General features: G+C 41.2%; 1 protein-coding gene across 3 annotated transcripts in view; it reads left to right on the top strand.

Moving 5' to 3' along the window:
• The window catches only part of TENM3 (teneurin transmembrane protein 3), a 676,880-nt gene that overhangs the window by 198,594 nt on the left and 450,456 nt on the right, over nucleotides 1-27,830 (top strand). For all 3 annotated transcript variants that reach the window (XM_074992970.1, XM_074992971.1, XM_074992972.1), the window contains one exon: nucleotides 11,314-11,592. In XM_074992970.1, coding sequence (XP_074849071.1) covers nucleotides 11,314-11,592 — 279 coding nt within the window. The remainder of the gene's footprint in view (nucleotides 1-11,313; nucleotides 11,593-27,830) is intronic.

The following is a 27,830-nucleotide window of genomic DNA, read 5'->3' as shown; positions in this document are numbered from 1 at the left end:
CGGTGCAGAGCTCGCAGGCACACGGCCTGCAGGCACCGGGGGAGACCACCCGCGCGGCACCGCAGTGGAGCGTGCCGAGCGCAGCTCAGACAGCGGGGCCGAGATCCCCGATGCAGAAAGGGGTGGAGCCAGCCCCACAGGGGAGGGGAAAGGCAGCACAGAAAACCCGGCACCACAGCCCTTCTCCAGACAGGGCTGCAGGGCTACTCGCTCTAAGCCCTCCACTTATGCTGCGGACTCCAACGAGGCGGCAGGGGTCACTTCCAGTATACTCTGAGCCCCCATCCCCGTTCCTACAGCCAGCATCACCATGGCTCGGACCACCATTGCCCTTCCTGGGCTTTGAACCCCTGGAGTACTGCCACAAATCAGTCTCTCCATTATCTCAATCACCCAGACGATCTCGCTCCCCCAGATGCAGGGGGTATGCGCCTCCAGAGTGGTCCAGGTCTCCATCTCCGGAACAGTGCCCGTGTTGCCATGGTCGCCCCTATCACGCGGGGCATAGACACCATAGGCATACTCCCAGGGACAGATCCCCCCAGACGGCTCAATATCCCCGAGGGCAATCGCGGACGGGGACGGAAACGCAGATATCTCAGGGGGAGTTGATTCTGGAACCCCGAGATTTTCCCTCGCAAGTATCTAGCGAGAGGATGTATCACCGTCAACAGGACCCAGAGGGGTCCAGAGAGGCTTACCCTAGCGGTTCCTCGCTATCTTCCCCTGACGAGGCCACAGCCCCAGGGGACATCCATCCTCCGGACGATCTCAAAGAGTTCCAAGAGCTGTTTAAAAGGGTGGCCTTTACGCAAGGCATCCAAACAGCAGAGGTGCAGGAGAAACACCATAAGCTCCTTAAAAACCTGAGACCTCTGGCCTCTCCCAAAATAGCTATTCCGCTGATGAAGCAATCATGGAGTCCGCCACCACAATATGGCAGACCCCTGCGTCCACTCTGCCTATAAACAAGAGAGCGGATAAAAAGTACTTCGTCCCGACGAAGGGCATGGAGTTCCTGTTCAGCCACCTGCAACCAAATTCTCTGGTGGTGGAATCGTCTCAACAGAGGTCAAAAACTTCTCAGTACAAGATGGGGGAACGGACAAGATGCCAAGAAACTAGAGTTGTTCGGCAGAAAGGTCTACTCCTCCTCTACCCTACTGTTGAGAATGGCGAATTACGCAGCGCATCTAGCGAACCATAATTTCGACAACTACTCCAGGCTGACTTCCCTCATGGACTCGTTTCCAGAGGACACAAAGCCGGTACTCAAGGCCATCGTGTAGGAAGGCTACGCAGCCTCGAGGACAGGAGTTCAGATCGCCCTAGACGTAGCAGATACGGCAGCACGCTCAACAGCTATGGCAGTGGTCATGTGCAGGGAGTCCTGGCTCCAGACATCAGGTATCCCGAGGGATCTGCAGGCGAAGATTGTTGATCTCCCCTTTGACACGCGGAAGCTGTTTGCAGTATCAACCACAGCGTCCCCAGTACCACAGGGGCTACAAGCAAGGGCGACATCAACAGCACCAACAGTACAGAACTCCCAGGCGACGTTCTCAACAGAGCCGTGCATCCTTGGGGCAGGGCCAAAGGCCACAAGTTTGACACACAGATCGAGGGCTGCACTATCACTACCATCGCGCAATGTCATCTAAAGCTACTGTTCCACCATCGCCTCCGACCATTCTACGACCAGTGGCAAAAGATCACCACAGACAAATGGGTACTGGAGATCATAGCCACAGGTTACGCGATCCCCTTCCAGTCGCTCCCACCGCCACGACCTCCACCCAGACCCCACCTAAAGGACGCCTCCCACGAAGCGAGACTCAAGCAGGAGGTAGGCCATCTTACGCTTATAGGGGCAGTGGAAAGAGTGCCGGAGCAACTCCGAGGGAAAGGGTTCTACTCAAGATACTTCCTCACAGAGAAAAAGACAGGAGGCTGGAGGCCCATCCTAGATCTTCAAGGCCTCCACCAGTACTTGCGCAAGCAACGCTTTCAGATGATCACAATCGCCTCTATACTTACGGCACTGGACGATGGAGATTAGTTCGCAGCCATCGACTTACAAGACGCGTATTTCCACATAACTATTCACCCGGCTCACAGGCGTTTTCTCCAGTTTATGGTAGGCAAAGAACATTTTCAGTACAAGGTTCTGCCGTTCGGCCTCTCCTCAGCCCCCAGAGTCTTCACCAAGACCTTGGCAGTGGTGTCAGCCTACCTGCACAGACAGGGGGTGTTTATATTCCCATATCTGGAAAAAAACAACTGCCTACTGAAAGGGGCCTCGAAGGAGGAGGTACTTCGCATGGTACGCGTCACAGCAGACACGTTCTCTTCGCTGGGCCTGGTCATCAATCTGGCAAAATCAAAGATACACCCCGCACAGGACATAGAGTTCATAGGGGCACGTATAAATTCCATCACAGCAAGGGTTTATCTACCAGATGTCCGCTTTCGTGCCATTGGTTCCCTCGTGCAAGTCATCACCTTCAGCCCTACGGTGCTGGTTCTGACATGCTTACAGCTGCTGGGCCACATGGCAGCAGCAACGTTTGTGGTACAGAATGCCCGATTGCATATGCACAGCATGCAGCACTGGCTGGCGAGCGTCTACAAACCGGCAGCACACACCGTCCACAGGGTGGTGTCGCCCACGACAGAGGTGCACAGATCCCTGCAATGGTGGGTGAACCCCAACAACATGCTAACAGGCGTGCCCTTTCACCAACCACAAATATCTGTTTTTCTCACTACCGACGCCTCCCACATAGGGTGGGGAGCACACATGGGCGAAAAGGTGACGCAAGGACTGTGGTCCTCCACGGAACAGTCACTGCACATAAATATACTGGAGCTCAGAGCAGTGTTCAATGCCTGCAAACACTTTCGAGACCATATACAAGGCAAGTAGTCGGGATCAGTACAGACAATACCTCCACCATGTTTTATATAAATCTTCAAGGAGGAGCTCGGTCCCGTGCCTTATGTGCGGAAGCAGTCCGATTGTGGAACTGGTGCATCGCCAACAATATAACCTTGAAAGCCTCATATTTACCCGGTGCTCACAATGTGAAGGCAGACCAGCTGAGCAGGCGCTTCGCACTCACACACGAGTGGCAGATCCGTTCCGATCTGCTACGACCGATTTTTCACGCATGGGGCTTTCCCCAGATAGACCTGTTTGCCACTCAACACAACAAGAAGTGCCCACAATACTGCTCCAGGGCAGGACTGGGACGCGGGTTCCTGGGGGACGCATTCGCGATCTTGTGGAAGGGCTCCCTGCTCTACGCCTTTACTCCCACAGTGCTTATCCACAAAGTCTTGCAGAAAGCCAGGAGAGAGAGAGCCCAAATGATCCTAGTAGTCCCAACTTGGGATCGACAGCAATGGTTCCCCTTACTCCTGCGCATGTCGGACCGTCCACCGATGCCCCTCCCGGTGGCGCCGGACTGCTCACGCAAGCCCAGGGGTCCATAGTGCATCCACACCCCCGAGGCCTGCGACTGCAAGCATGGTTAATCCATGCCTCAGCTCCCTAGAGAGCACGTGTACGGAGGGAGTGCAACAAGTCCTAGAAAGTAGCAGGAGGACTTCCACCAGAAAGCCCTATAAGCAAAAATGGACTCGATTCACTGCATGGTGTTCTACCAAGCAATTAGCCCCCCTTGCTGCACCTATACCTGTAATACTAGAGTATTTACTGGACCTCAAGAGAGGCGGACTCTCCCTATCCTCGTTGAAGGTCCACCTTGCCGCTATATCGGCTTTCAGACATGAAGAGGAAGGGCACACGGTGTTTGCCCATCCCATGGTTACCAGGTTCCTCAAAGGGCTGGTAAACCTATACCCCCCTCAGAAACCACTTCCACCTTCGTGGAGCTTGGACCTGGTGCTTAATGCGCTAACGGGACCACCATTTGAACCCTTGGCCACGGTTTCCCTCCATCTCCTTACGATAAAGACGACCTTCCTTCTCACAATCATGTCAGCTTGCAGGGTGAGCAAGCTTGCGGCGTTATGGCAACGCCACCCTGCACAGTAATTTCCAAGGAGGCGGTAACCTTACGGCTGCATCCAGCCTTTGTTCCCAAAGTTTCTTCAGAGTTTCGTATTAACGAACCTATAGTTTTACCTTTGTTATCCAAAGCCTCATAACTCCAACAAAGAGGCGCGCCTACACCTCCTGGACGTGAGGAGGGCGCTGGCTTTCTATATAGACAGGACTAAGTCTTTCCGGAAAACGGATAGACTCCTAGTCTCTCTCGCTCCCAAATCAAAAGGAGAAGGTCTCTCTTCGCAGAGAATCTCGAAGCACATCATATCCTGCATAAAAATGTGCTACGAACTTAGGCTCCTTTACTGGCCCCGCCTAGGGCTCACTCCACTTGGGCGGTGGCGGCATCAACAGCCTTTTTCAAGGGCATTGCGCTAAAAGACATTTGCAGAGCGGCGACCTGGTCATCCTATGACACCTTCGCCAAGCATTATGCCCTTCACAGGGTATTCCAAGAGGATACCCGTCTCTCGACGGCGGTCCTCTCGGGGACAAGCTGCACATAAACCGATTACCCACCTCCTATCTTGGGTTACTGCTGGGTAGTCACCTATCGTGGAGCACCCACGGGGACACTCGAGGAAGAAAGAGAAGTTACTCACCGTAGTAACGATGGTTCTTCGAGATGTGTCCCCGTGGGTGCTCCACCACCCGCCCATCTTCCCCGCTTTGGATCTCTGTTTAGTATTTTTCAGGAGCATCCGAGGCGGTTGGTCAAGGAACTGGCGGGGACCGGATCGCGCACGCAGCTGAGAGTGCGCAAGGGAGCGGCGCGCGCTGGCAGAAACTGCTGAGAAAATGCGACCTGCGACACCAGAGCGAGCCCTACACCTATCGTGGAGCACCCATGGGGACACATCTCGAAGAACCATCGTTACTACGGTGAGTAACTTCTCTTTCTTGAAATGAAGGCCGCATGGGAAGCAGGAAGATTAAATCAGAGGGGCAAGCATGAGTGTGTGCAGTTCTGAATGTGAACCAAAGCAAGGCTTGACTTTTACCCCCAGGATCTGTCTTTTTCACACTGTCTCTGTCCCTTTCTGCCACAGATCAGTGAAAGTTTAAAAGAACTACTGCTGGCTGAGCAATCTCCCTGATGGCGTTCACTCCCTCCCTTGCTCTAAAATAGTCTAAGTTTAGAAATATGCAGGCTGCAAAAGTTTGTATTTTACTGCATTTCCTAGAGAGTTGTTTTCTGCGAAAAAGCGGAGTGGTATTTGCTTTTTAATTTTTTTTTTGCTGCGATTGGCAGCTAGTTATTTCTAGTATATGGTGGAGCTTGTTGGGTACATGCTTTTTAGCTGAGTTGTTGTAAGTGAATCATCATAATTAACAACCATGGACTCAGCACCCATTGGTGTTTGATGCCTCCCTCGCTGTTTACTTCCATCTTTCCATGTCTACTGTGAAGTGGCTTAGTTTCCGTATACTAGCTCCGCACCAATCTACTATATCATCTAGCCGTTCTCTGTGGGGTCTGCCTCTCCTATTCAAACTGTCTTATACCAAATACTAGGGTCCTCGTTTTTCATTCTTTGTTCGTTCTGCAAATGTGCCCAAATAGCTGGAAATTCCATTGTATAACCTTCTGCATCCATCCTATTCTCAGGATCTTTCTATAACAGCAACTCTCGAACACCAATATTCTTCTCTTCAAATCTTTCGTTATCACCCATGTCTCATGTGTACAACATGCTGCTTGAATCCATACATTTTAAAGACGCTCAGTTTCAGATCTTAGCCATCATCTTTAAACTTGCCCTTGCTTTTGCTATTCTAGTCGCTATTTCCTTCTTACTGTCTAGATCATATACTATGTTGCTCCCCATATATGTGAATGCTTAAGTGCAAATGCAGAGATGTCAGCTAGAGGAAAGATTTATAATCAAGAAGGCATGAGCTCTCTTTGTGTTTTTTTGTTTTTGTTTGGGTGTGGTGTTTTTGTTTTGTGTTTTTTGGTACAGTCAGCATTTGTGATTTGAGGTTACCATGGCTGTGGATGTCTCTCTGAATATCAGCTATAGATCAGGCCTGTGGTATACCTGCCACTCAGTGAGTTGCCATTTTAAAAGGTCAACATTTACTAATAGTATCCAAAATACTCCTGTTATTTTCCTGTATCTAGGACTTGTCAACAAAGAGTATTTGTATGGATTTAACTGCATTGGCTTACAAATGTACAGAAATAAGCTATACTAATATATGCATGTTTGTACTTGCATAACTGTGAATCCCTTAATCCTCTGGGAGTTGTACCTATTTAACTATCTCATGTTTTGGAGCAGTACAATTAAAGTTGTACACAAACTGTATGTAGACAGACCCTTGTATTAGAAAATAGCTTGTGTGACTCAGATAATGCCATATGGTAAGTGTTGAGAAATACTGACTTTATTATAACAATTGCTGAAGGTGATTTTGTAATTAATTTAATGCTATTACCATGATTTCTTTTTACCTTATGACTGGCTGTGAGTATGTGATCTCAGTAGTTTCTAAATTATCTTGGTTGTGAATATCCATTTATGACTAAGTACCATATTAGTGGAATGGCAGTGGCTACTCAATAGTTAAGATTTAAGCTAACTTTTAACATTGTTGTAAAGGCTATTTGGAAGCCCCAAAATGCCCTCAAAAGAACCCCTTGAAATTTCATATGCCACATCTCATCCCAGAGCAAGCTTCTGAGATAGTTAGGTTAGAAGAATATCACAGAATAAGAATCTCTCTCAATTTAAGCTTTTTTTCTAACTTTTCATAATTTTGACTCAATCACTTGATCTGCAGACTTAAAATTAATGTTCATTTGCTGGTCTTTCTGATAAGTGCCTTAGTGTTTCATAGCCTTAGTGTGGGAATGACAGAGATATATTAAATAAAGAACTGTTGACATGGTGTAAATGGCTCACATTAGGGTCAGAGGAGTAGCCATGTTAATCTGTAGCTTCACAAATAACAAACACCACCTTCAAGACTAACAAATTTCATTATTAGGTTATGACCTTTCATGGGTAAGACCCACTTCCTCTGATTACGGCTGTTATGGGAAAAAGGTAAATTAGAAATTCTTTAGAGCGGGATAGAGATCACTTCTTTCTCATTGCACTCCATCTCTCATGAGCTCTCAAGTAAAAAAGGCAGTGGTTAGAATTGGGTGATACTTTTGGTAGTCCCCATACAAGAAGCAGGAACTCACAGGGCACCCATTCTTAGCTTTACCATTTCTCCCTTGGAGCCAGTACAGCAGATAGGACCAAAGGCCAGTTGGGCTGGCATTTCAGGAGGTCGCAGTAAATATAATCTTGAGTCCTACCGCCTCAGAAGAAGGTATACACCAGAAGGGTTGATGGTACACAAGGTTTGTTTCCTCACCACAGCCTGAATGAGATTTAACACTTATCATAAAATGGAGATGATGGGACTCCATGCCAGAGGTAAAACAGGAGGAAGGATGTCTCAGTGGTTAGAGTATTGACCTTGTAAACCCAGGGTTGTGAGTTCAGGCTTTCAAGTTTCTGGGGCAGGTTAGATGTTTCTGGTTTTAAAAAAAAAAGAAAAAACTCTGAGGGATGGTGATCAGTCCCTGCACTCACAGCAGGACCTGACTCAATGACCTCTCGAGGTCCCTTCCAGTTCTATGAGACATGTGTATCTCCATATTTTAAAAAATGCTGCCTGGCTGTACTAACACCTTGAGATTCATTTTGTTTGTCACTGAATCCCACTACAGGTTGAAGCTCTCTAATCTGGCACTCTCGTCTGGCAAACTCTATAATCTGGCATGATTTTACCGCAGGGAGGGAAAATCAAAGGTTCTCTTTCTCTAGTAGACCAGTTAATGAAGCAAAGTAAACTGGATTTTCCTCATTCCTGCAAATATCAGAAATTGCCCTGGTAATGCATAAGCCAGTTAAGATCTTTATTCAGGCCAAGATTAAAACTGTTAAATTTAACAAACGAATTCCCTCTGTAATCTTGTAATATTCTTTTGTAGAAGAAGGGCTACTTTTAAATGTATTATTGAAAATCCAGGGAGGTTAGTGTTCCTCTACAGGTCTGTTTGTTTCCATTCCTGGTGTCTGATTTATGTTCATTTATCCTTTGGTACAGAGACCATCTGGTTTGTCCAATATATTTTTCAGTGTGTCATCTCTGGCACATAGCACATTCGTGGATGTGCAGGTGTATGAGCCTCTGGTGGTGATTTAGGTCCTGCAGTGGTGTTGCTGCAATGGTGTAGATATGTGGGCAGGCGTGGCAACAAGTTTTGTTGCAGGGATAGTTTCTGGGTTAGTGTTCCTGTGGTATAGTGTGTGTGTGTGTGTATGTGTGTGCGCGCGCACGCTGGTGAATATTTTCTTGAGTTTGGGGGCTGTCCGTAGGTGAGAACTGACCTGTCTCCCAAGAGCTGAGAGACTGGTGGATTATTTTCCACGATAGGTTGTAGATGGTCAATGAATAAATTGTTTTAGTTTAGAAACTTGACACGGAGGATATTTCTCCTTTTGAAATTTCTCATAAAACTCCCATTCAGTTCAGTGAATCAAGGATTGGGTCTGCAGTATGCAAAGTGTCCTAACATAAATTTATTTGAATCATTGAAAAGAACTAAGATTTTGGTCTGTGATGGGAGAATGATGCAGCAATTCCCTTATCTTCCTTAAAAGGAACTTTGAAGCTTTATTCTGGCTCCACTCTTTACCTGTTGGTTGTTGCAATATTGCAATGGAAAATATAATGGAAGCTACAAAAAATTGCTCCAGGCAAGTACTGGCTGTTTTGTAATTACATGCCAAAAAAATAAGCAAACTGGCAGCTGACAAATGGGTGGATGTGGTAAATTGCCTATAAATGAACCTAATAGAAAATGTATATGTGTATTTCTATTTAATGACAACAAAATAGTCTTGGTATTTGCGGATAGGACTCCGGAAGCCTTTCCCACAAAGTGCATTGGTACATGGGCTGTTGTGATGTGGCTCTCTGAGTGCAGAGGAGCACTGCTATAATCCAGCCCTCTGTCAGCTATTGCCACCAGTTACAATCTGCACTGGAGGGTCAAGTGCTGTACTCTTATCCTACCTGCGTGGCAACTGGTGCTAGTGAGCAAGCCTTTCCCACCCCTGTGTCTGTGAAGCCTTTTGGGTGCACCTGGAATCTCTAAGTATAGCATTCCTGGTCTTGTATCGCTTGAGTCAGTGGGAGTTTTTGTACGTCAGTGCTTATACTGACTCAAGAGTGACTATTTCCAGTCATCAGTACTTAGATAATGTGTGTTTTCTCTTTACCCCTCCCCTCAGAGCATTCAGGCTCTTAGAGCCACCATTGTGTCATGTATATAATTAGCCTTTATATACAAACTGTGTGTCAAATATAAAATGTGTCATCCTGGGCAAAGAATGACTAAATCCATATTCAGGGGACAAAACAAATTGGGAAGAAGGGTGCTTTTGAAAACAGGGTTTCCTTTTGAAAGAACCCATCTAAGTGGCTATTTTGCATTTTGAAAGCAGCACTTTCGACATGGCAAGTGGCTGCCATTATGCAAATGATGCACTTCATTAGCATTTTTGGTCTGCTGCGTTTACATTCCCCTCCTAAAAGGGAGAGGTAGTGTAGAGGCCGCCGTAGTGTTGTTTTTTCCTTTGCCTGTTTGCTTATGGTATCAGGTTTTGGGATTGCTCACATCTCATAAAACGGCTTGTGGCATGACTGTATTTACACTGGTAGCGCATACAATGGAGGTGTGCAATGCAGAACCTCCATGCAGTTTGCTTACCAATATGGATATTCAGGTGTTATATTTACCTTCCTTTTTCCCATCCTGCTGAATTTTACTTTTGACATTTATTCACAACTGCTTGATAAGTACCATTTGATTTTGTGGCTAACTGTAGAAACTGATTTCCATTATTTATGAGTGACATTGTCAGAATCCATTTATGATTCTGACTCAGATAAAATGGCTTGCAATAACTGATACTGCCAGGGCAGTAAACTAATTAACAGATACATTTAAAACCTGTCAAGGTCCAAGAGACATTAACTCTTTTTACCATTTCAGGGCATATGCAATCTTCTGAACCCACAGAAGTTCTTATCTCCAATTTTTCTTTTCTTACTACATTTTCTACTTTCGGTCTCATGAAACATATAGTTTAGAGATTCAAAAGAAACTCCCTGCTTTAAGATGTCTGTCCTACTACCGCTACCAAAAGTAAAACTATCAAAATGAACATGTCAGGACAGCCAGATGTTTCCCTTGTTCCTAGAGCTTAGAAACAAGCACTGCCATGAAATAATAGAGAGCTGGGGTACTAGAGCATTCTGGGCATTGACAGGCCAATGAAAATGTCAAGTGTTATAATGTCTGTAGATTTTGGAAATAAAAAGCAGGATGAAGACAGTCATTAATAACAGTAATTTTTGAGTGTCAGTTTAAACACTGTAGGTTCTTGAAGTGTCATGAGTTTTTTTTTTTTTTTTATTAATGTATTTTCATTTATTAATGCAGTCATCTGGGATTTACTAGTATGTCTCTGTCCCAACACACTCATCTTCCTTTCCTGAAATGAGCCAGTTAAATATATATAGGCTTTGTTTCATTAGTAAAATACCTAAAATATGTAGCAAAAGTCTAGAGGCTAGAAACAGCAGTGAATTTAATCATGAGCTGCATTTTTGCCTGTGTTTGTTTGAAATAGAAAGCACATATTTGTTTACCTTCAGTCATTAAACTAAGTCAGAAGATTTAATAAAGACCAACTGAGCCCCGTTCCCATTTAATGAACAACTGTTTCATTCTTGAAAGGAAGTCTTTCCCCCCTCCTTTCCCCACCCCTGTGACAGGTGTCATCTGTATGGGAAAATATCCTGTTGTTTAGGATGCTAGCCAAGACACAAAATCGTGACAAATAGTTGTTATTGCTTTTACACTTTAGTAAAACAAAAAAGTCTGTCATTTATATTTAATACTTTTTTTTACATGCTGAACTGGCCTTTCTTAGTTTACAGATTACTTTTTTTTTTCTTCAGAACGCTTCTCATGTGCTTAGGCATTTGTCAAAGCAGAGCTAAACCAGAGACAGAAAAAGGGCACCACAGAGTGCAAAACAAAAAGCATTTACTTGATCAGAACACATATGGAGCTTGTGTGATACTTGAGGAACTTGTACACGTTGAGTGTTTATTTTAGGTTTTAAAACAATTCTTACTGTTTGTTCTTTTTTTCCCTTAATCAGGACAGAATTTTACCCTAAGGCAGTTAGGAGTTTGTGAACCAGCAACGCGTCGAGGACTGGCATTTTGTGCGGAAATGGGGCTCCCCCACAGAGGTTACTCTATCAGTGCAGGGTCAGATGCTGATACTGAAAATGAAGGAGTGATGTCTCCAGAGCATGCCATGCGACTTTGGGGAAGGGGGGTCAAATCAGGGCGCAGTTCCTGTCTATCAAGCCGTTCCAACTCAGCCCTCACTCTGACTGATACTGAACACGAAAACAAGTCCGACAGTGAGAATGGTAAGTTCTTATGTGTGTATAAGTCAACACTTTATTTTCTGTTTTAGTTGACACGTGATATTTTTACATATAATGAAATTCAAGGAATGATTTTGAATAACGTATTCTTTTTTTTACAGGAAAAGTCAATATTCGGTATCAGTCAAATTATGCAGATCATATATGCAATGTTTTAGCAAAAATTTTAATGAAGACTTTAATTGTACTCCAAAAAAAGTTTCATTTTTACTTCTCAGACTTCATCACCTGTTGTTCTCTGTGCAATAGTGAACCAAGTGGTTATAAAGTTTATCCCCCAAGGCCAGCTTGCAATCAAAGATGTCTTTGTAAATTCCTCTTGAAAACATCTCAGAAGTTGCAGAATCTTAGAATGGATGAATGAGCACACAGAATAGCGTACTAACAGGGCTCAAGTGATTGAAGAACAAATTTGATCATGCTTTAAACTTACAAGTTGATGAGAGCAATTTAAATCATGGTAAAGAGTGTGGCCTTTGATGTGCTTTGGAGACTGGATTACTGTGCAATTAAAATCCACAAAACAGCAATTTTGCATGTGGAAGGGAAGAAGTCTGTGTGTTTTTTCAGTTAAGTGCATGAAAAGAGGTTAGCATAGAATTTAATTATTTTAAAATTAAGTTTTTAAAAAAATCTTTCCCTACCTGGGTATGATTGAGTGAAACCTGGAATAGTGTCAATATTTAAAGTACGTCAAATGTTTGATATGTTCTTTTTAGCTTTCTTTTGCTAACTTGTCTCTAAGATTTTCATAGTATTTTTAACATCAAAATTGCAATATGCAGTTTTTATTCAATAAATGACTACAAATAAGAAACATAAAGAGAAAAAGTAGGTGAAACAGGTGAAAGTATTGAGTAAAATGAAAACTAGGGAAGTAGTTATTTTACTGGATGTTTGTGTATCTTTTATTAATATATTAACCTTCTTGGCTCAGTTGTGAAGTAGAAGAGGCAATTGTATTGCTGTTTCTTCGGTTAAAACTGTGTCACACTGTGGTAATAAGCAGTTTTATATATGTTTCCTCAATCTTTTACAAAAAATAGTCTAGTCCAATTTTCAACTAAAAGCCCCAATATGTTCTTAGTGTACCTATTTACAGGTACAATAATGTAAATGTTGTAAAGAGGAAGTCAAATCAATATTTCCTTTTTATTTATCCTAATTATTTTCCCTTCCTGTGATTTGTGTTTTAAGTGAGGATTGTCCAACTCCTGTGCAGGGGAGAAAATGTCTGATATAGTAGAGGAAGTCAAGGAATATTTTCTTCTGTTCTCTCTCAAATAAGACCGTTGAGGGGAGGGAAAGAAGTGCCTATGAGGGATGGATGTCTCAAATGGAATACTGCTCTTTGTGTTAGACTTTCAGTGTAATAAGCCGGGAGAGTAAGCTGCTTTTTGTGGGGAAATCTTTATATCTCAAAATGAGGAAAGGAGATTTTCTGTGTGGATCATGCTCATTCCTGTGTGTATTTGCCATCATGAAAGTTTAGATGTGTTGGGCTGCTCTTGTTGGCTCTTGGCATAAAATTATCCTGAGCCACTGGTTAGTCAACCTAGTGAGCTCCCCATTTAATAGAAGGGCCCATGCTGGATCTTTGGTGGTTTGCCAGAGCCTAGGTTTTAAAATCTCTAGAGAACACTGTAAAACTTCTAGGTAGGCAGGCCTTCATTTAGCCAAAGAGATGACTACTTCAGTGGTGTAATATTTAGGGTATTATTTTGATAAACCTCTTAGTTGTGCCATTTATAAATCCTTAAATAAAATCTGGTTGTACCCTGCCAATATCATAACTGGTTTCTACTCTTCTCTGGCTCCAGTCATGAATTTAAAACAGGAATTGTGTTTTATTTTTAATGTATGAAATAACTGTGAATAAATTGGGAAAACATAATATTCAGCATTGGTAAAATTATGCAAGCAGATTGTCTGATGTTTAAATACTGCTTCAAAGGAAAGTTTAGTTACTTAAAAAAAAAAAAAAAAAGTCCAGCTGATTTATTTATTAAGTGGGAGTGCAACAGTCCAACTTAAGAAGGCACTAGAACTGCTGTGAGGCTAATGAAATTTTGATGGCCTGAATGTCCCATTGGGTTTCAAAACATATTTAACCTAGACTATGTTATAGGTATCCACTTAAGAGGAGGCACAATGCAAGTTGTGATAGTGTTATCTTCTTTGACATTTTGATTCTACCAAATGTGGCAGATTCAGGGTGAATTGTTTTTTTTTGTTTTTTAAGCACAGGGAATTTTAAAAGTTCCTGGTAAAATATAAAATGTAAGTGTATCTTAAAATAAGGGCAAGTTATTTCTTTGGGGAAGTTGTTGGTTTTTCTTTTGTTACAAATCTAGATATCTTACTCTGAGTGTAAATACTGGTTATTTTTGTAATTGATGTACTCCAATTAATAACAGTCCCAGTAAAATGTTGAAATGTGACATGGCTCCTGAATATAAGTTAAATTTGAGCATTTTCTACAGATTTCAGTCCTCTTCAATATTCCTGTGGTGGCAGTATAAAGCTCCCAACTGAATAAGGGGAAAAAGATTTTTTTTTCTTCAGTGCACTACTGATGCAGCTGGGTCAGTCCCAGGGTATTAGAGACTTGAAGCTGGTGAGACGATATATATATTATAGTACCAACTTTTCTGCTGGTAGCTTATCTTTTTTACCAACAGAATACTACTTCATCCTCCTTGTCTCTCTAATATTGTTGTTTTTAGAAACCATATTGGTGTGGCAAATATATGCTCGCAAACTAGATTAGGAGAACACACTTATGATTTTTCAATATGTTAAAAGGCAAAAGCTCTTAAAACATCATGACCTAGATTTCCCTCTTCCACAACCATAATATAGGTGGCCCAGTCGTGTAAGTACTTCGTTCTAGGCATAGCATTTACGGTCCTAAATAGCCCCATTGACTGTCGTAAATAGGGCACACTGAGGTCATTGGGATCATTCATGATCATAGGCACTGTGACCCATAGAAAAGGTTTTCAGATTCAAATATACACCGTGTTTATACAACATATGGTTAGTGAATTTCTTAAAAAGCTGGGAATCAGAGGTTGGTTTTCATTCTCAGCTGCCATTTCCTCCCTATGCCACTTTTTTAACTTAGTTGTGCACACTTTCTCTCAGAGACTGTACCAACTGGCCCCTAGCTACACATCCCCAAAGATGGCACCTCTAGCCTACCAACTAAATATAATACCAAAACCAGACTCCTACCCAGCCTGGTGTTTATATTACTCCGAACACCCAGTCTCATTGGTCAATAACGTGAATGTCGCAAGCAGTTTGTACAATGGAATAAGCAATTCCCTGAAGATATTACTTAGTAGGGGTTTTGAAACAGGTATATTGCTAGGACCCACTAGTTCCAATATCATGCATGAATTAGTGTGACAGAATTAAAAGGTTTAGTGAGAAAACAATGCTGCTGGAGAACTAAATTGCATAATTTTAAGTGAACTGGTAGCATACCATATAGACATCAGCATTTTTTTCAAGACACATCTTGTTTCCAAGCACAGTGGCTTTTGTTCATTCAGTAATTATATGACAAAGGAAAATATTTTCTCTGTTCTTGATTGAAGGTTCTCATTTCACTTCCACATGTGACTTTTAGAAAGAGATTCCACTGGATTGGTTTTATCAGCCCACCAGAAGGAGGATTGAGCCTTAAAATCACATCTACTGATATGGGAAACCTACCAACAGCAATTACAAAATGATAACTTAGTTGGGATATAGCAAATATGCATATTTATGTCAGGCTGTTTCTCTGCTCCCCCTGCAGGATCTTTTGGAGCCTTAAGTGTGATTGAAGTGAACACGTTCTTTGCTCTTTACAGTTTCATTCTCCAGATGGTTCCTGGAATGGAGCCAGCATAACGTACATGCATGCATTCCTTCACGTTATGTACAAGCCTGGGTCGATCAAATATGTATATGGTTTGTTTGTTCTAGTAGCTGTGGCTTTGAAATTGTTGTAGCCCTTCTTTTGAAGGGCTTTTAGTGATTTGTTTTGTTAGAGCACATTTTGAACTACTTAGAACAGCAGTTTAAAATTGGAAAATAATTTTTTAGAGCTGAAGGAGGAGAGATTATGGATTTTATCATATTCAGGATTAACTCCAAAACTAATCTTTGTGATTTTCCTCTCCCAAATAAAATAAAATAGATACAATTAAACAAACCATAACCTAAATTTACAACCTGCTTTACAACATACAGGAACAAAAGTGGATACACTCTACGTTTGAGAAGTGCTTATTATATACTCTGTGGAGTATCCCTAATGTGATGGAAAAGCATGGCATAAATGCCTACTATAGGTCAACAGACCAATTTTAGATCTATCCATCTTGATGATATCCTTGTAAAATTCCCTTTTGAACCTCTATAATGGAGTAAGCAAAATATCAATTTTTTCACTTTCTTAGTTGACCCAGAAACGTGATCTGAAATAATACAATTCCATTCCATACTTCTCTGATTCTAATAAGATTCTGTTATATAACAATAGCTCGACATTTATTCTTATTACTTATGAGGTCTTCTCTAATGTCTGGAATTTATGGTTTGTGAATGCTACTTTTTTATTTACGTACAATATTATGTATTTCCAGATGATGTCAGAAGTGCCAAAAGTAGTCTGCTGGTGCTTACTGATTCAGGATCAAAGCTCTCCCTTGCAGAAAACTGCCTGATAAACTAATTGTATTGCTTTGATACACATTTTATATCTGCATGTTTATTCCTATTTAATGAATGTTTTCAAGACTGATTTGAGACTGAACTATAATATTGCACAATTTATTGTAAAATGGGTCATAGCAAAGGAGCATTTAACTGGAATCATTATACGCTATTGGTTGAGAAAATAGATACTGTAGAATTTTTGCTGTTAAGTTGCTGTAATATTGACATTCACATTTAAATGTATTCTTCTAATCATAAATAACTTCAAGAGAACTTTTGGCATATTTTTTCCCCTCATTTTGACTGAAGTAAGCTATGAAAATTTACCTCTCAAGTCCAGTGAAAAAGTATTCTACTCTGTTTTTGAACAAAGAAATCTTTAAAAAATAAAGAAAAGCATCTCTGTACTATCCCATTTTTCCATAAGTTGTAAATGTTCCTTTAATTCTGGGATCACAATGAAAGCAAAGCATTCTGTGCACATATCAAAACTGATGATGTGTGCCGTTTTGATTTTGAATGTGTTTTTGATGTCCTTGAAAAATCACATTGGTAGCAGTAAAGTTGTTTTAATTAATGAATTGGAGAGCAACGAATCTGCTGAATCAGGCTTATTGATGTAATTATCACTAGAACAGAAAGGAAAAAGTGTGTCAGATCTATGGGACTTTGTTTTGGTTGTCATTTGAGATCCATTTAAGTGCTTTGGAGAAATTGTCTTGTTCAGAAACATTACATTTATTTGCTAACAAAAGTAATATTTGATATCCAGACACTGTCTTCTTCCTGTTGCATGTGTGGTAATCTAAGTAATAAAATGTTCAGTTAAGAAGTAGAGCTGCTGATACGATTACTTTCTCAAATATCAGGTATTGTTAACTAACTGTATGCAATCAGAGTTTGATTTAAAATAACTGACTATAGTCAGTCACTCTTTGGTAATTTACCCTGAAGAGTGATAATTTTTTTTCAAGCTTATGCATTAACTTGTCATTTCCATCTTGAGTATCAGGAATGACAAAAAGCATCAGCCCTATTGACAATTTCCAAGTTGGGTAATACAGATGGTCAGGAATTCTTTGAAAGCTCACTTAGCTCTTTAGGAAAACCACCTGTATGAGGGGCGTAGCTCCCAGTGATGGAAGGATGTCTACACTTGCAAGTTACTGCTCTTTCCCAGCACTGGTGCCACATCTACACTGTTATGTTTTAATGCTGCAAGTGTAGACAAAGCCAGAGAGGTGATCAAAAGGCCTGATGCAAACCCTATGAAAGTCAGTGAAGTTGCATCTACACTAGAGTTTTGTAGCCGAAAACTGGGGTTTTGTTGACAAAACTTGTGGAGCATCTACACACGCAATGCGTTTTGTCGACAGAAACGGTCAGCAAAAAAGCTGTGTAGATACTCCAGGGGGCCCTTTTGTTGACAGAGCGGATCAAAAGATTGATCTGCTTTTATGTGTAGACGCTATCTGTTGACAGAAGTTTTTTGTCGGTACATCTCTTCTGACAGTAACTTTTGTAGACAGATGCTTCTACTGTAGGCATAGCCTATGTGTCTTTCTGTTCACTTTTTCAATAGGCTTTGATTAAGTGCTAAGGGTATAGAGTAGTTTGTGACTTTGTAAAGAACCTTGAAGCTTTCAAAAGTTAATTAACCTGTTAAATAAAGTCGATTAGTCTTAGAGTTACAAAAGCAATCATACGGGGGTTGTGACTGAAGAGGAGCAATAGGACAAACTGGAACTCATGAGAGATTTTTCAGCAATGTTTTTCCATTGTTTTTCAAGCCTGGGATTTAGTTTAGAGATGGAGATGCATCTTAATAGCCAGTATAAGTTGGTGGTTAGAACAGTCACATGGGGTGTTTGAATTCTGTGTTCAAGTCTCCTGTGCTATAGAGTGCTGGTAGTGATTAGCACAGGTACTAATTATGGAAAATACATTTAAAGTTGAATGTAGTGGCTGGACAGGAGACAGAAGTATTCTTGTCCATTATATCCTTCACACTTGGATTCTGTTTCTGACTCTGCCACTGATCTGTTGTGTGACCTTCAGCAAGTCACTTCACTTTACCATGTCTAAGTTTTCTTATCTGCACAATGAAGATATTTACCTACCTTTATAAAATGCTTTGACCAGAGTTGCTGACAGGTGGAAGCAAATGTGGGGCAGGCGCACAGGGGCCCAGAGCTCTGGCTGCCTCTGCTGCTTTGACTGTGGTTGCCATAATCTCTTTGAAATGCCACAGTAGCACGGCTCTGAGGGGGGCCCAGTATTACAGTTCCAAGTGGCACTAAGGCCTGACTTCTGTAGGCGCCACCTATTCCAGGGTGCAGATCAAGGCCCCCCTCCCACTTTGCCCTAGGGCTTGCAGTGGCTGTCTGCCCCGCTGGCTTTGACCTTTATAGATGAAGAACACTATATTATGATGATGATGATGATGATGCTTATGAGGTCCCAATCCACAGAACTAATCCAATGGCAGTGAACCTTGCAAACCTGGTCTTTGCTTACTTTGAAATAGAACTGAGTATTACTTGTTGTGTGGCGTTGTCTCTGTAGTTTGGGAATAGGATTAACTAAACTCATTGGCCACATTTGTGGTTGGCAGAACCAAGTCAGGCAGAACAAGCCTAACAACTTTTCTTGCCGTGTCCAACAGTTCCTTTGATGTGATTGGAATAGGCCAGGCACTTGTAAATTTGACCCTGATCAGACTGTAAAATCTACAGTATAAATGTGTGTGCGTGTTGCGGGGGGGAGGGGGGTTTGGGTATTTTGTGGAGATTGTTAGAGCTGCAGCCTAGACTGACTTCTGTCAAGGTTCTGGTTCAAGAATCCATGTCTTAATGTTAGTCTGTTACCTTCCCAGTGCCCAGAAATTGGAGCTTGAATGAGGACAAATTGCTGATGAAGCTCAGATGAGACAAAATGGAAACAATGCTAACAGGCAAAGAGAAGCATTTGCAGAGAGTGGCAAGGTTGATGCCTGTCTTTTGTTGTTGACAGTAAATGCCAAAGGTGTGCTGTTAAGATGGTTCATTAAGCTCTTTCACTCTTCTGAATTCCTGAATTTTCCTGGATTCCCATTTGACTTCAGTGACCAAAATAGTTTTTTGCTTTCAGGGTTTGGTTACACAGTAGCACCAAATTCCCTTTGATGTAGACTTTGACAGTCAGTATTTCCATGACCCGCATCTGATGAAGTGCGTCTGTGCTCACGAAAGCTCATGCTCAAAACTTTTCTGTTAGTCTATAAAGTGCCACAGGACCCTTTGTTGCTGTTACAGATCCAGACTAACATGGCTACCCCTCCGATAGTATTAACTCTGACTTTCTGACTGGATAATTGCAATACATTGGCTATGTCTACCCTTGCCCCTGACTTAGAAGGGGGCATGGTAATCAGGGCCACAGGAGATTACTATGAAAGGCTGTAGCGAATACGCAGCATGTCATTAGGCTAATTTTCCCCCATGGCAACTTTGAAGCATCAAACTTAGAAGTGCTGGCATGTGAGGAGTAAAGGGACTTTGAAGTAGAGCAGGAGCTTCAAAGTGCTTGCAGCTACATGCATGCCAGCACTTTGAAGTTTGATGCTTGAGAGTGGCTGTGGGGGAGAATTAGCTTAATGAAGTGCTGCAGTGAATACAGTGCCCCCTTTGAAATTGGGGGCAAGTGTAGACAAGTCCATTGAGTAGCCATTTTGTGTAGGAAAAAACTGCAGTTGGTAGGGAATGCTGTCCCTCATTTGCTTAGCCACTTTAGCTAGAAAGAACTGTATGAACTGTATATACTGTATAAACTTATTTGCTTTCAGTGCAAGGTTTTATTGTATAAAACTCAGTGCAGTTGGGTCCGATGAGCTTGTAGCAGTCGATCAGATTAAATGTGCATGCTAACACCCCCTCGATTTACATTGTTAGGGAGTAAGCACAAGTTCCCAATTAAGGACCCCACATTCTCTGCTATGAGTTTTTGCATTGGTCACCACAGCCAAAATTCTTTGAACCTAAGGTATGGTGAAAGGCTAATTGAGCCACACAGACCTTTAGAGTGTAGAGAAGACGCGAAGCTATTTTACTGAGTCATTTTGGTTTGTATTAATATGTCATTTGTTACTTTGAAGTGGTGGTTATTCCCATTTTATAGCTATAGAGTAGCATTTGGATCCTCTCAAAAAGTCAAATGGCCTTCAGCTTCTTTTTTCCCTGTGGAATCCTAATGAATGCTTGGGTAGATAGGTGCTGAGGGGAAAATTCAAGGATAAACTTGAAAACCTCAGGCTGGTTTTCATTATTAAGGTTCTAATACTTTCTCTCTCCTTTTCCTTTTTCTTTTTAATTGAAAACTGAAGTTAGCTCTGTAAAAAATGAGTGGGAGCCACAGGCTTTGTGATCCCTAGAGGCTAGCTCTGTGAAGCTAGGAGACGTGACAAACTTTATTTTCTCAGCATCAGTTAAATGTAATATCTGAATGTTTGATGTAAACTGCCAAGATAATTCCATAAAAATGTTTCAGGAAGTGGTAGGTGTTAAGTAGAAGAGTTGATTATGTATTTGTTTGTACCTACTGCAAAGAGACTTAAATAATACTGTGTGGTGGTGGGGGGCAAGCATCTTGTCTTCATAAGAAAGCAAAATTAAACAATGGAGAACAGTATTTCTTTGTACAGTCCCCAAAATCCCACAAATCTTTACTTATACCACACCTGTAACATAGTGATAATTGATTTCCCTGTACAAAGAAAGTCCTTCACATCATGTCATAAACCCAACCTACAATGGATATGGGTAGCAAACTGAAAGTCAAAGTTGTCATGGTCCCAGAACTGTGGGAATGATTCTTGCTTATTAAAAACATCATCCCAAGTGTCACGTGGTGAGTACGCTCAGAGAAGGCAGATCAGCAAATTACTGTCCTCCTTTTCTCATTCTTATGCATCAACAGAGAACTTTTTCCACATTCTTCCTTAACATCAACCTACTCCTCCCTCCACCCATAAATGTCCCCTTTCATCATGTTATGAGAATACTAATCAGCTCTCAGTACTGAAGAGGCTTATTATACTTGCAAGCTTGACTAGGCTGCCATTCTTCCTTGTCATCCTGTTGCTTTCAAACCAGTTTCAGTGTACCTTTCTGTCATGCAGCCGGCTGTCTCCAAGTTCTCAGCAGATGGTCATAGCAGCTAACTCAGCTCACTGAGCTGTTCCTGCTTACAAATAATCCTCCCACACATCCAGCTTGTGGTGATCTTCCCACTGCCTTCACTTGATGCTATCATTGTTAACAGACCCACCTAAAATCCACACTGCAACGTTATTCTAAGGTGCCAGGAATTTTGCAGGGTCTTGGGTAAGAGCCGTTGTTTCTTTTATTTCTTCTTTCCTCTGCAAAATGAACGGGGAAGTCCTGCAACAGTCTCAAGTAAATTTGCAGCAGTGGCCTTCCCGCCAGATGCTCTCTTCCTAGCTCAACCAATGGAAAAACTTGCAGGTTAAAATACTCTTTTGGCCCCTGCCTTTGGCCTCTGTAGGATCTTTAATCTCTGTTCTTTCTTTACACTTTCCTGTTTTGTCTTTTCCACGTACAGCAAGTAGCTCTAAGTGGTATATATCTGTACCTGGCAAACCTTCCCTTTTTTTTTCTACCAGGTAAGAAATGGTTTCCTCCAACCATTCCTCCCTTAAACTCCTAAATTTCAAGTAAATTATGGTTACATTTTAAAACATTTAAAATATTTTAAAAAGTTTCTTTGAAGGTACAAATAGCCTCCAAAACCACCTAAACTAGGAAAATGTTGGGTTGTTCATACCCATAGTAATAGTATTACCCAATATTTGAAGTCAGTGAAGTTCAGTGCAGATGTTTACCCACCTAGAGCAGCTTCAAGTGTTGAGAGCTAAACAGATAGGAAGCATCCCTATTTAAAAAAAAACAAAAAAAAAAAAAACACCTTAAAAACTTCATAGTGTTGGTCTGAGCATGGGCCTCCTAAATCTAGGGTTGGGGACTGGACTTGATGACCTCTGAAGGTCCATTCCAGGTCTATGAGATAAACAGGTAGTCCGAAGATATAGTGAAGACCTTTACCCAAATGCACGGAAGTGTTTTTTGTTCCGAACCTGGGTTATGTAGCATAGTTTTATATCAATTACAGATGGCTACAATAAAAGTATGTTAACATAAAAATGAAGTAATCCAAAAGGTGATGCTCGAGTATATATTGTTGCATAAACAAAGTACTGCTTACTTACCAGATGAAAATGATTTATAACCCCGTTCCTTATGGGAACATATTTAGATTATTGCTGATTACAGAAAACATCATAAAATAGATGATAAATCATAGATTAGAGTTCAACTGTTGTCGATATAAAAATTGCCAACTAACTGAATTAATGTTCTTACCTTATTTTTAAAGTTCCCAGTTCTTTTATAGTACCAAATATCTTGATTTTTTTGTGAAAAAGTTTATTGGCTTACCTTTGTTCAGTGTGGATTTTTTTCTCAGATCAGCTCTGTACATTGAATTTGTTTCATCCTCTTATGAGATGTCAGCTTTATGAAAAAGAATGTATTAAAATAATTCCTGATTAGATTCTTCAAAAAAAAAAAAAAAAAAGACAGAGAGAGAGAGAATAATTGTGTGTCTGAGGTTGGAACGTTAATGGAACTCAAATTTCTGTTTTGTTTTTGGTAAGTAAGGCATTTCAGCTTAGTGGATATAAAAGATAGCATCTCTCGAGGAAAGAGATGATTTTGTGTTTGTCCTGGTTGGAGTTTTTCCATCTTATATATAAACTGTATTAAAGATTTAGGTGTCCTAATACTGTTGCTGATCTCAGAATCCAATTTGTTCCTGTGATTTTACTTTGTTTTTTGGATGGTGGGTGAATTAGTTCTTGAATATAGGCACTCCAGAGATCTTGGAAGAAAACTGTTCTGTACTATTTTTGGTGAAGAAAATGCTTTATAGGTGTTATATCATACTCAGTGATCCTACATTTATGGAGTTAGATAAAAGTATTAGCATTATTCAGATTCTTCCTTTGTTTTCTTTGCATTCATCAAACATTTTATTAATGTATTCAGTTAGTACTCTTGCAGTTTTCTTACATCTCAGATGGTTTCCTTTGGTATAAAATGTGTTTTAACACAATCATACATAATTTCCACACAAAAAGTCAAACCTGGCGAGGCACCTTCCTTGAGTCATTGTCTGCAGCCACACCACTTCAGGCAATGCTCCCCTCAGAACTTAAAATCCAAACAGGGTTAGGGTTGGATGGAAGGGTCACAAGAAAAATACAGGGTGTTCAGCAAGTGGTGAAGGTGATTCATTAGGTTACAGTTTTCCTTTGGATTCAGTGTTGAATCAGTGACCCTAGCTTTCTACTGCAGATGCTACCTTACAGATGGGATATAAAACCGGCATCCAGATCCCTTGTAATTAAGAGTAAGACTGTTGGAAATGGTGGCTAATTTCCAGTCTGGAAGGTTTCATTCTGCCTTCTAGAATTTCCTCTGCCATTTCAGCTGGACACAGAAATAAGAGAAGTGGGTGTAAATCCAAAAGGTGCTGTGTTCTAATGTTGGCTGTCACCAGATTGCTTTGTGACCTTGGGCAAATTACTTCACTTTTCTGCTTCAGTTTTACTATCATCTATGAAGTGATCATAGTAATACCTGCCCATCTGCCTATTTATCCCATTCTACCCTAGAAGTTGCTTCATATCACTGATGTAGTTAAAGTGAATTCCTGTATTTTGACGTAAACAGTGGTCTGTATATGCAAATTACTATTGTATATACATCTTTTTTTGTTTAATTCTCATTTGTTTCACATTTTTGTGTGTACGTTGCCTGGATAATAATTTTATCTATTTCTAAAATAAATTGGATGCAAACACTGAGCATCAAGTTACAGTTAAAATGTATTGCTAATAAATTATAATTAGGCGGCTCAGTTGTGGTACTTGTTTTTGATCCATAACATAAATATACCCACCTAGGGAATGGCTGTCTTAGATTTCACTGGATGATATCCAACTATATAACTGGAAAGTAAAAGTTTCCGCCCATATCTGTATATCAATAGAAAAAAATAGTGTGGTGTTCTTTAATTATTTGTCTGTGTGGATCACATCATATAGGTATGCATGCACACGAGCACAGACACTTTTTTCAGCAGCAGTTCCTTTTGGTACAATGCATACACTCTCTGTCGTCTCATGCAATAGCACAGGGGTCAGCAACCCCTGTCACAGGTGCTAAGTGTGTCACGTGAGACTGTTTTCCTCAGCACATGAGGTGGGAGCCAGCTCCACCCCCTTCTCCCCATGCAGCTGGTAACTTGTTTAAAGCCATGCCACTTGCGGATTAACCAAAGACCAGCCAATACTACCAACCACCACCTGAAAGGTAAAGCTCTGTAGCTTATTAATGAAGCTGTTGTAGGTAGGATGACTTGTGACATTTAAAAACTATCACTGGCAATCTGACCATATATAGAGGTCAAAAGGTCAAATTTTGACACACTGCCTTGGAAAGGTTGCTGATCCCTGCACTAAGGAGTAAAGGGAATGGTGGACATGACCTTCAGCTTGTTCCTGCTGATCATTGTGATGGTAAGATGGAACCTGGCAAATGTTTGTCTTGCTAGTTCTTAGAAAGTCTGAAGAAGCTTTAGCAAACTGAATTTCTCCAGAACTCCTTAGCTTACCTGTTAGACCACTGAGTATTTTGACCTGATCAGAATAGTGATGGCTAGAATCCCTAGTAATGAGAGCACCATACGTGTTTATGATATCCCTCGAAGAGGTCTGATCTTTTCATCAGCAGGGCATAATGGTGAGAAGGTCTTGTCTTTCCTGGGTTATCAGGAGTGGCACTGGACTGAATGATACCCAGTGAAACGATTATTCATAGCAGGGTCCAGCTATTATCAATACGGGGTTCTACCCTTTTGACACTTCATGGGACCAAGAGGGTTCACAAATGCCTACCAATTTTAAGAGCACATGTAGGAAAACAGAGAATTCATGTCTCCTTGCACCTGGATGATTGGCTGACCAGAGGAACGTCCCAACAAGAGAAGGTAATGATCTTGGAATATGCCCTTACCATTGTTCTCTCTAATTCTTTTCCTTCCACGGATGGAATAAATTTTTGTGTACTCAGGCATGTACAGGTATGCACCATCAGTTGAAACGCACACTGCTGGCTGTGGGTGCTCTGGTAATCAGCTGGGTAACACCTGAATCTCTCCTGGGTGGATGCCCAAGTGCTCAGCTTATAGGGAGCATTGTTTTTTTTTCTCATTCTCTGATAGTATATAGAAATGTGCTCAGCTCCTCCAGAAATACTTGACTGTGTCACCACAGATGCATCAGGGACGAGCTGTGATGCCCACTTCAGTCACTTACAGATGCAAGGAATATGGTGCCAGGGTTGCCTATGGTTACAAATGAATGTCCTCAAGCTGAAAGTCATCACATTAGTCTGCATAGCATTCCTGCCTCTTCTGTATGACTCTATGGTACAAATCCTGCATAATGCACGTGGCATATCATTTGCTTTAGAAATACTTTCAAAGCATTTCTACCAAAACAATGGATATTTGATCACTAATTTGTTTTGTTTCTGGTACTTCACTGCATAGAACTGAGGGGCTTGGAGGCTTCCCTCTTTCATTTTTGGCGACACAACTATAATGTAGAAAAGTAGTGTGATGGCTCTGTTATCTGATATGCTGAAACCTCCCTGGAGCCTGTTCTCCCTGTCAGGTTGGGTCCAGGTACCCTGTCTTTTTAAGTCAGAAATGCTAGACTGTTGCTGCACATTCACAGGGTCCCCCCTCAAAGCTGCAGGCCCTACCTGAAAGCAGCACTACTGGATACCTGTTTCTGACACTCAAATACCCATCTTCTGCTGCATAGAGATCTGTACAATATAAGCTGGTGAAATTTACCCTCTTTCTTAATCTAAAGAGATGTGCACAGAATCCTTGCTCTCACCGTTAAGTTATTTACACTGGGCTTATTCATAACACATGATTTATAAAGTACAAAAGTAGAATTTAAGTGATCATAAGATCACGCATAACATAGGTTCTTAAATAAAATAAAACAACACACAAGCTTAGCTTACCCTCAGAAAACTCATTACATGAACTATCTCACCCTCAAAATTATCTACAAATCTTCTTTCAGAGACTGAGTCCAATCCTTCCCCTAATTCAGTCTTAGATGTTTCCAGCAATTACCTTGGGTGAGGTAGTCAGGGAGAACTGCTGACCAAAAAGTACTTTCCTTCCCCAACTTTAAATAGGTTTTGCATAAGGTGGGCCTCCTTTGTCTTCAGTCTTAACTTTCCCTCTGCTTTTGTAAGGAAATACAACATGGGCTCCAGAATCAGTGTTCACCCACCCCAGGTTTATGGGAAAAACAAGTCTATTCACAGATCATTATCCTGAGTATTGAGCCATTAAGTTCCTAGAAGTTTCAGAGGGGTAACTATATTAATCTGTGTCAGCAAAAATAGCTAGGAGACTTGTGGCACCTTAAAGATGATAAATTTACGTGGCCATAAGCTTTCATGGGCTGGAATATACCTTGCTAGATGCATGGAGTGGAAACTTCTAACTGGTAGGTAAATATACACACTCAAAGATGGCTGGTTCATTGATATGCTGAGGACCAGTGCTTAGGAAATCAATTCAATCAGGATGGATATGGCCCACTCACACCTCTGGAAGAGAAGGTGTGAATACCAAAAGAGGAAAAGTTATTTTTAAGTAATTAAGTTCCTTGAGTGTTACTAATGACCCTCACTTAACGTGAGCACATTAGTAACACAATTTATAGTTAATATTTCTAACTGCAAATAAGGGAATCATATATACATTCAAATAGGATAATCATATTCAGTAATTGCAACCTTGTTAATGATACCTTACATGAAGTATCTTTCATAAAGCATAATCCAAGCACTTCAATCAGCATACACTGTTTTAGGTAAAATATAAAACAGATTTGTTAACTACCAGGAGACAGATTTTAAGTGATAAATAGTAAGTAAGTAAATGTAGAGCTCAAAGTTGATTACTTAAGAAATGAAAGTAAATACACAATGAGTTCGACAAACTAAACAGGATCTGAATGAAACAATAGATCATTCTGGTAGATGGTACAAAAAGGTCGTCGAGCTTCAATATGCAGGCTTAAGGTGCACATACCTCTACTTTGGAATGGAGACATGCAACACATCTCAAAGAACAGGTATGAAAAGGCAAATAACTTTTTTTCCCACATCATGCTATATTGCTTTGATTTGCTTAGATTGTAAATGAAAATGAATGACTAAGGGCATGTCTATACTTACTGGAAGGTTGACCCAATGGCAGTCAATCTCCCAGAGTTTGATTTAGCATGCCTAGTAGGGATACACAAAATTGAATGATCAGGGTGCCACTGTTGACTCCAGTAGTCCTTGCATGCG

The sequence above is a fragment of the Carettochelys insculpta genome, chromosome 4 (assembly GCF_033958435.1).
Source record: "Carettochelys insculpta isolate YL-2023 chromosome 4, ASM3395843v1, whole genome shotgun sequence".
Classification (NCBI taxonomy): domain Eukaryota; kingdom Metazoa; phylum Chordata; order Testudines; family Carettochelyidae; genus Carettochelys; species Carettochelys insculpta.
This window is presented reverse-complemented; position numbering and strand designations above follow the sequence as displayed.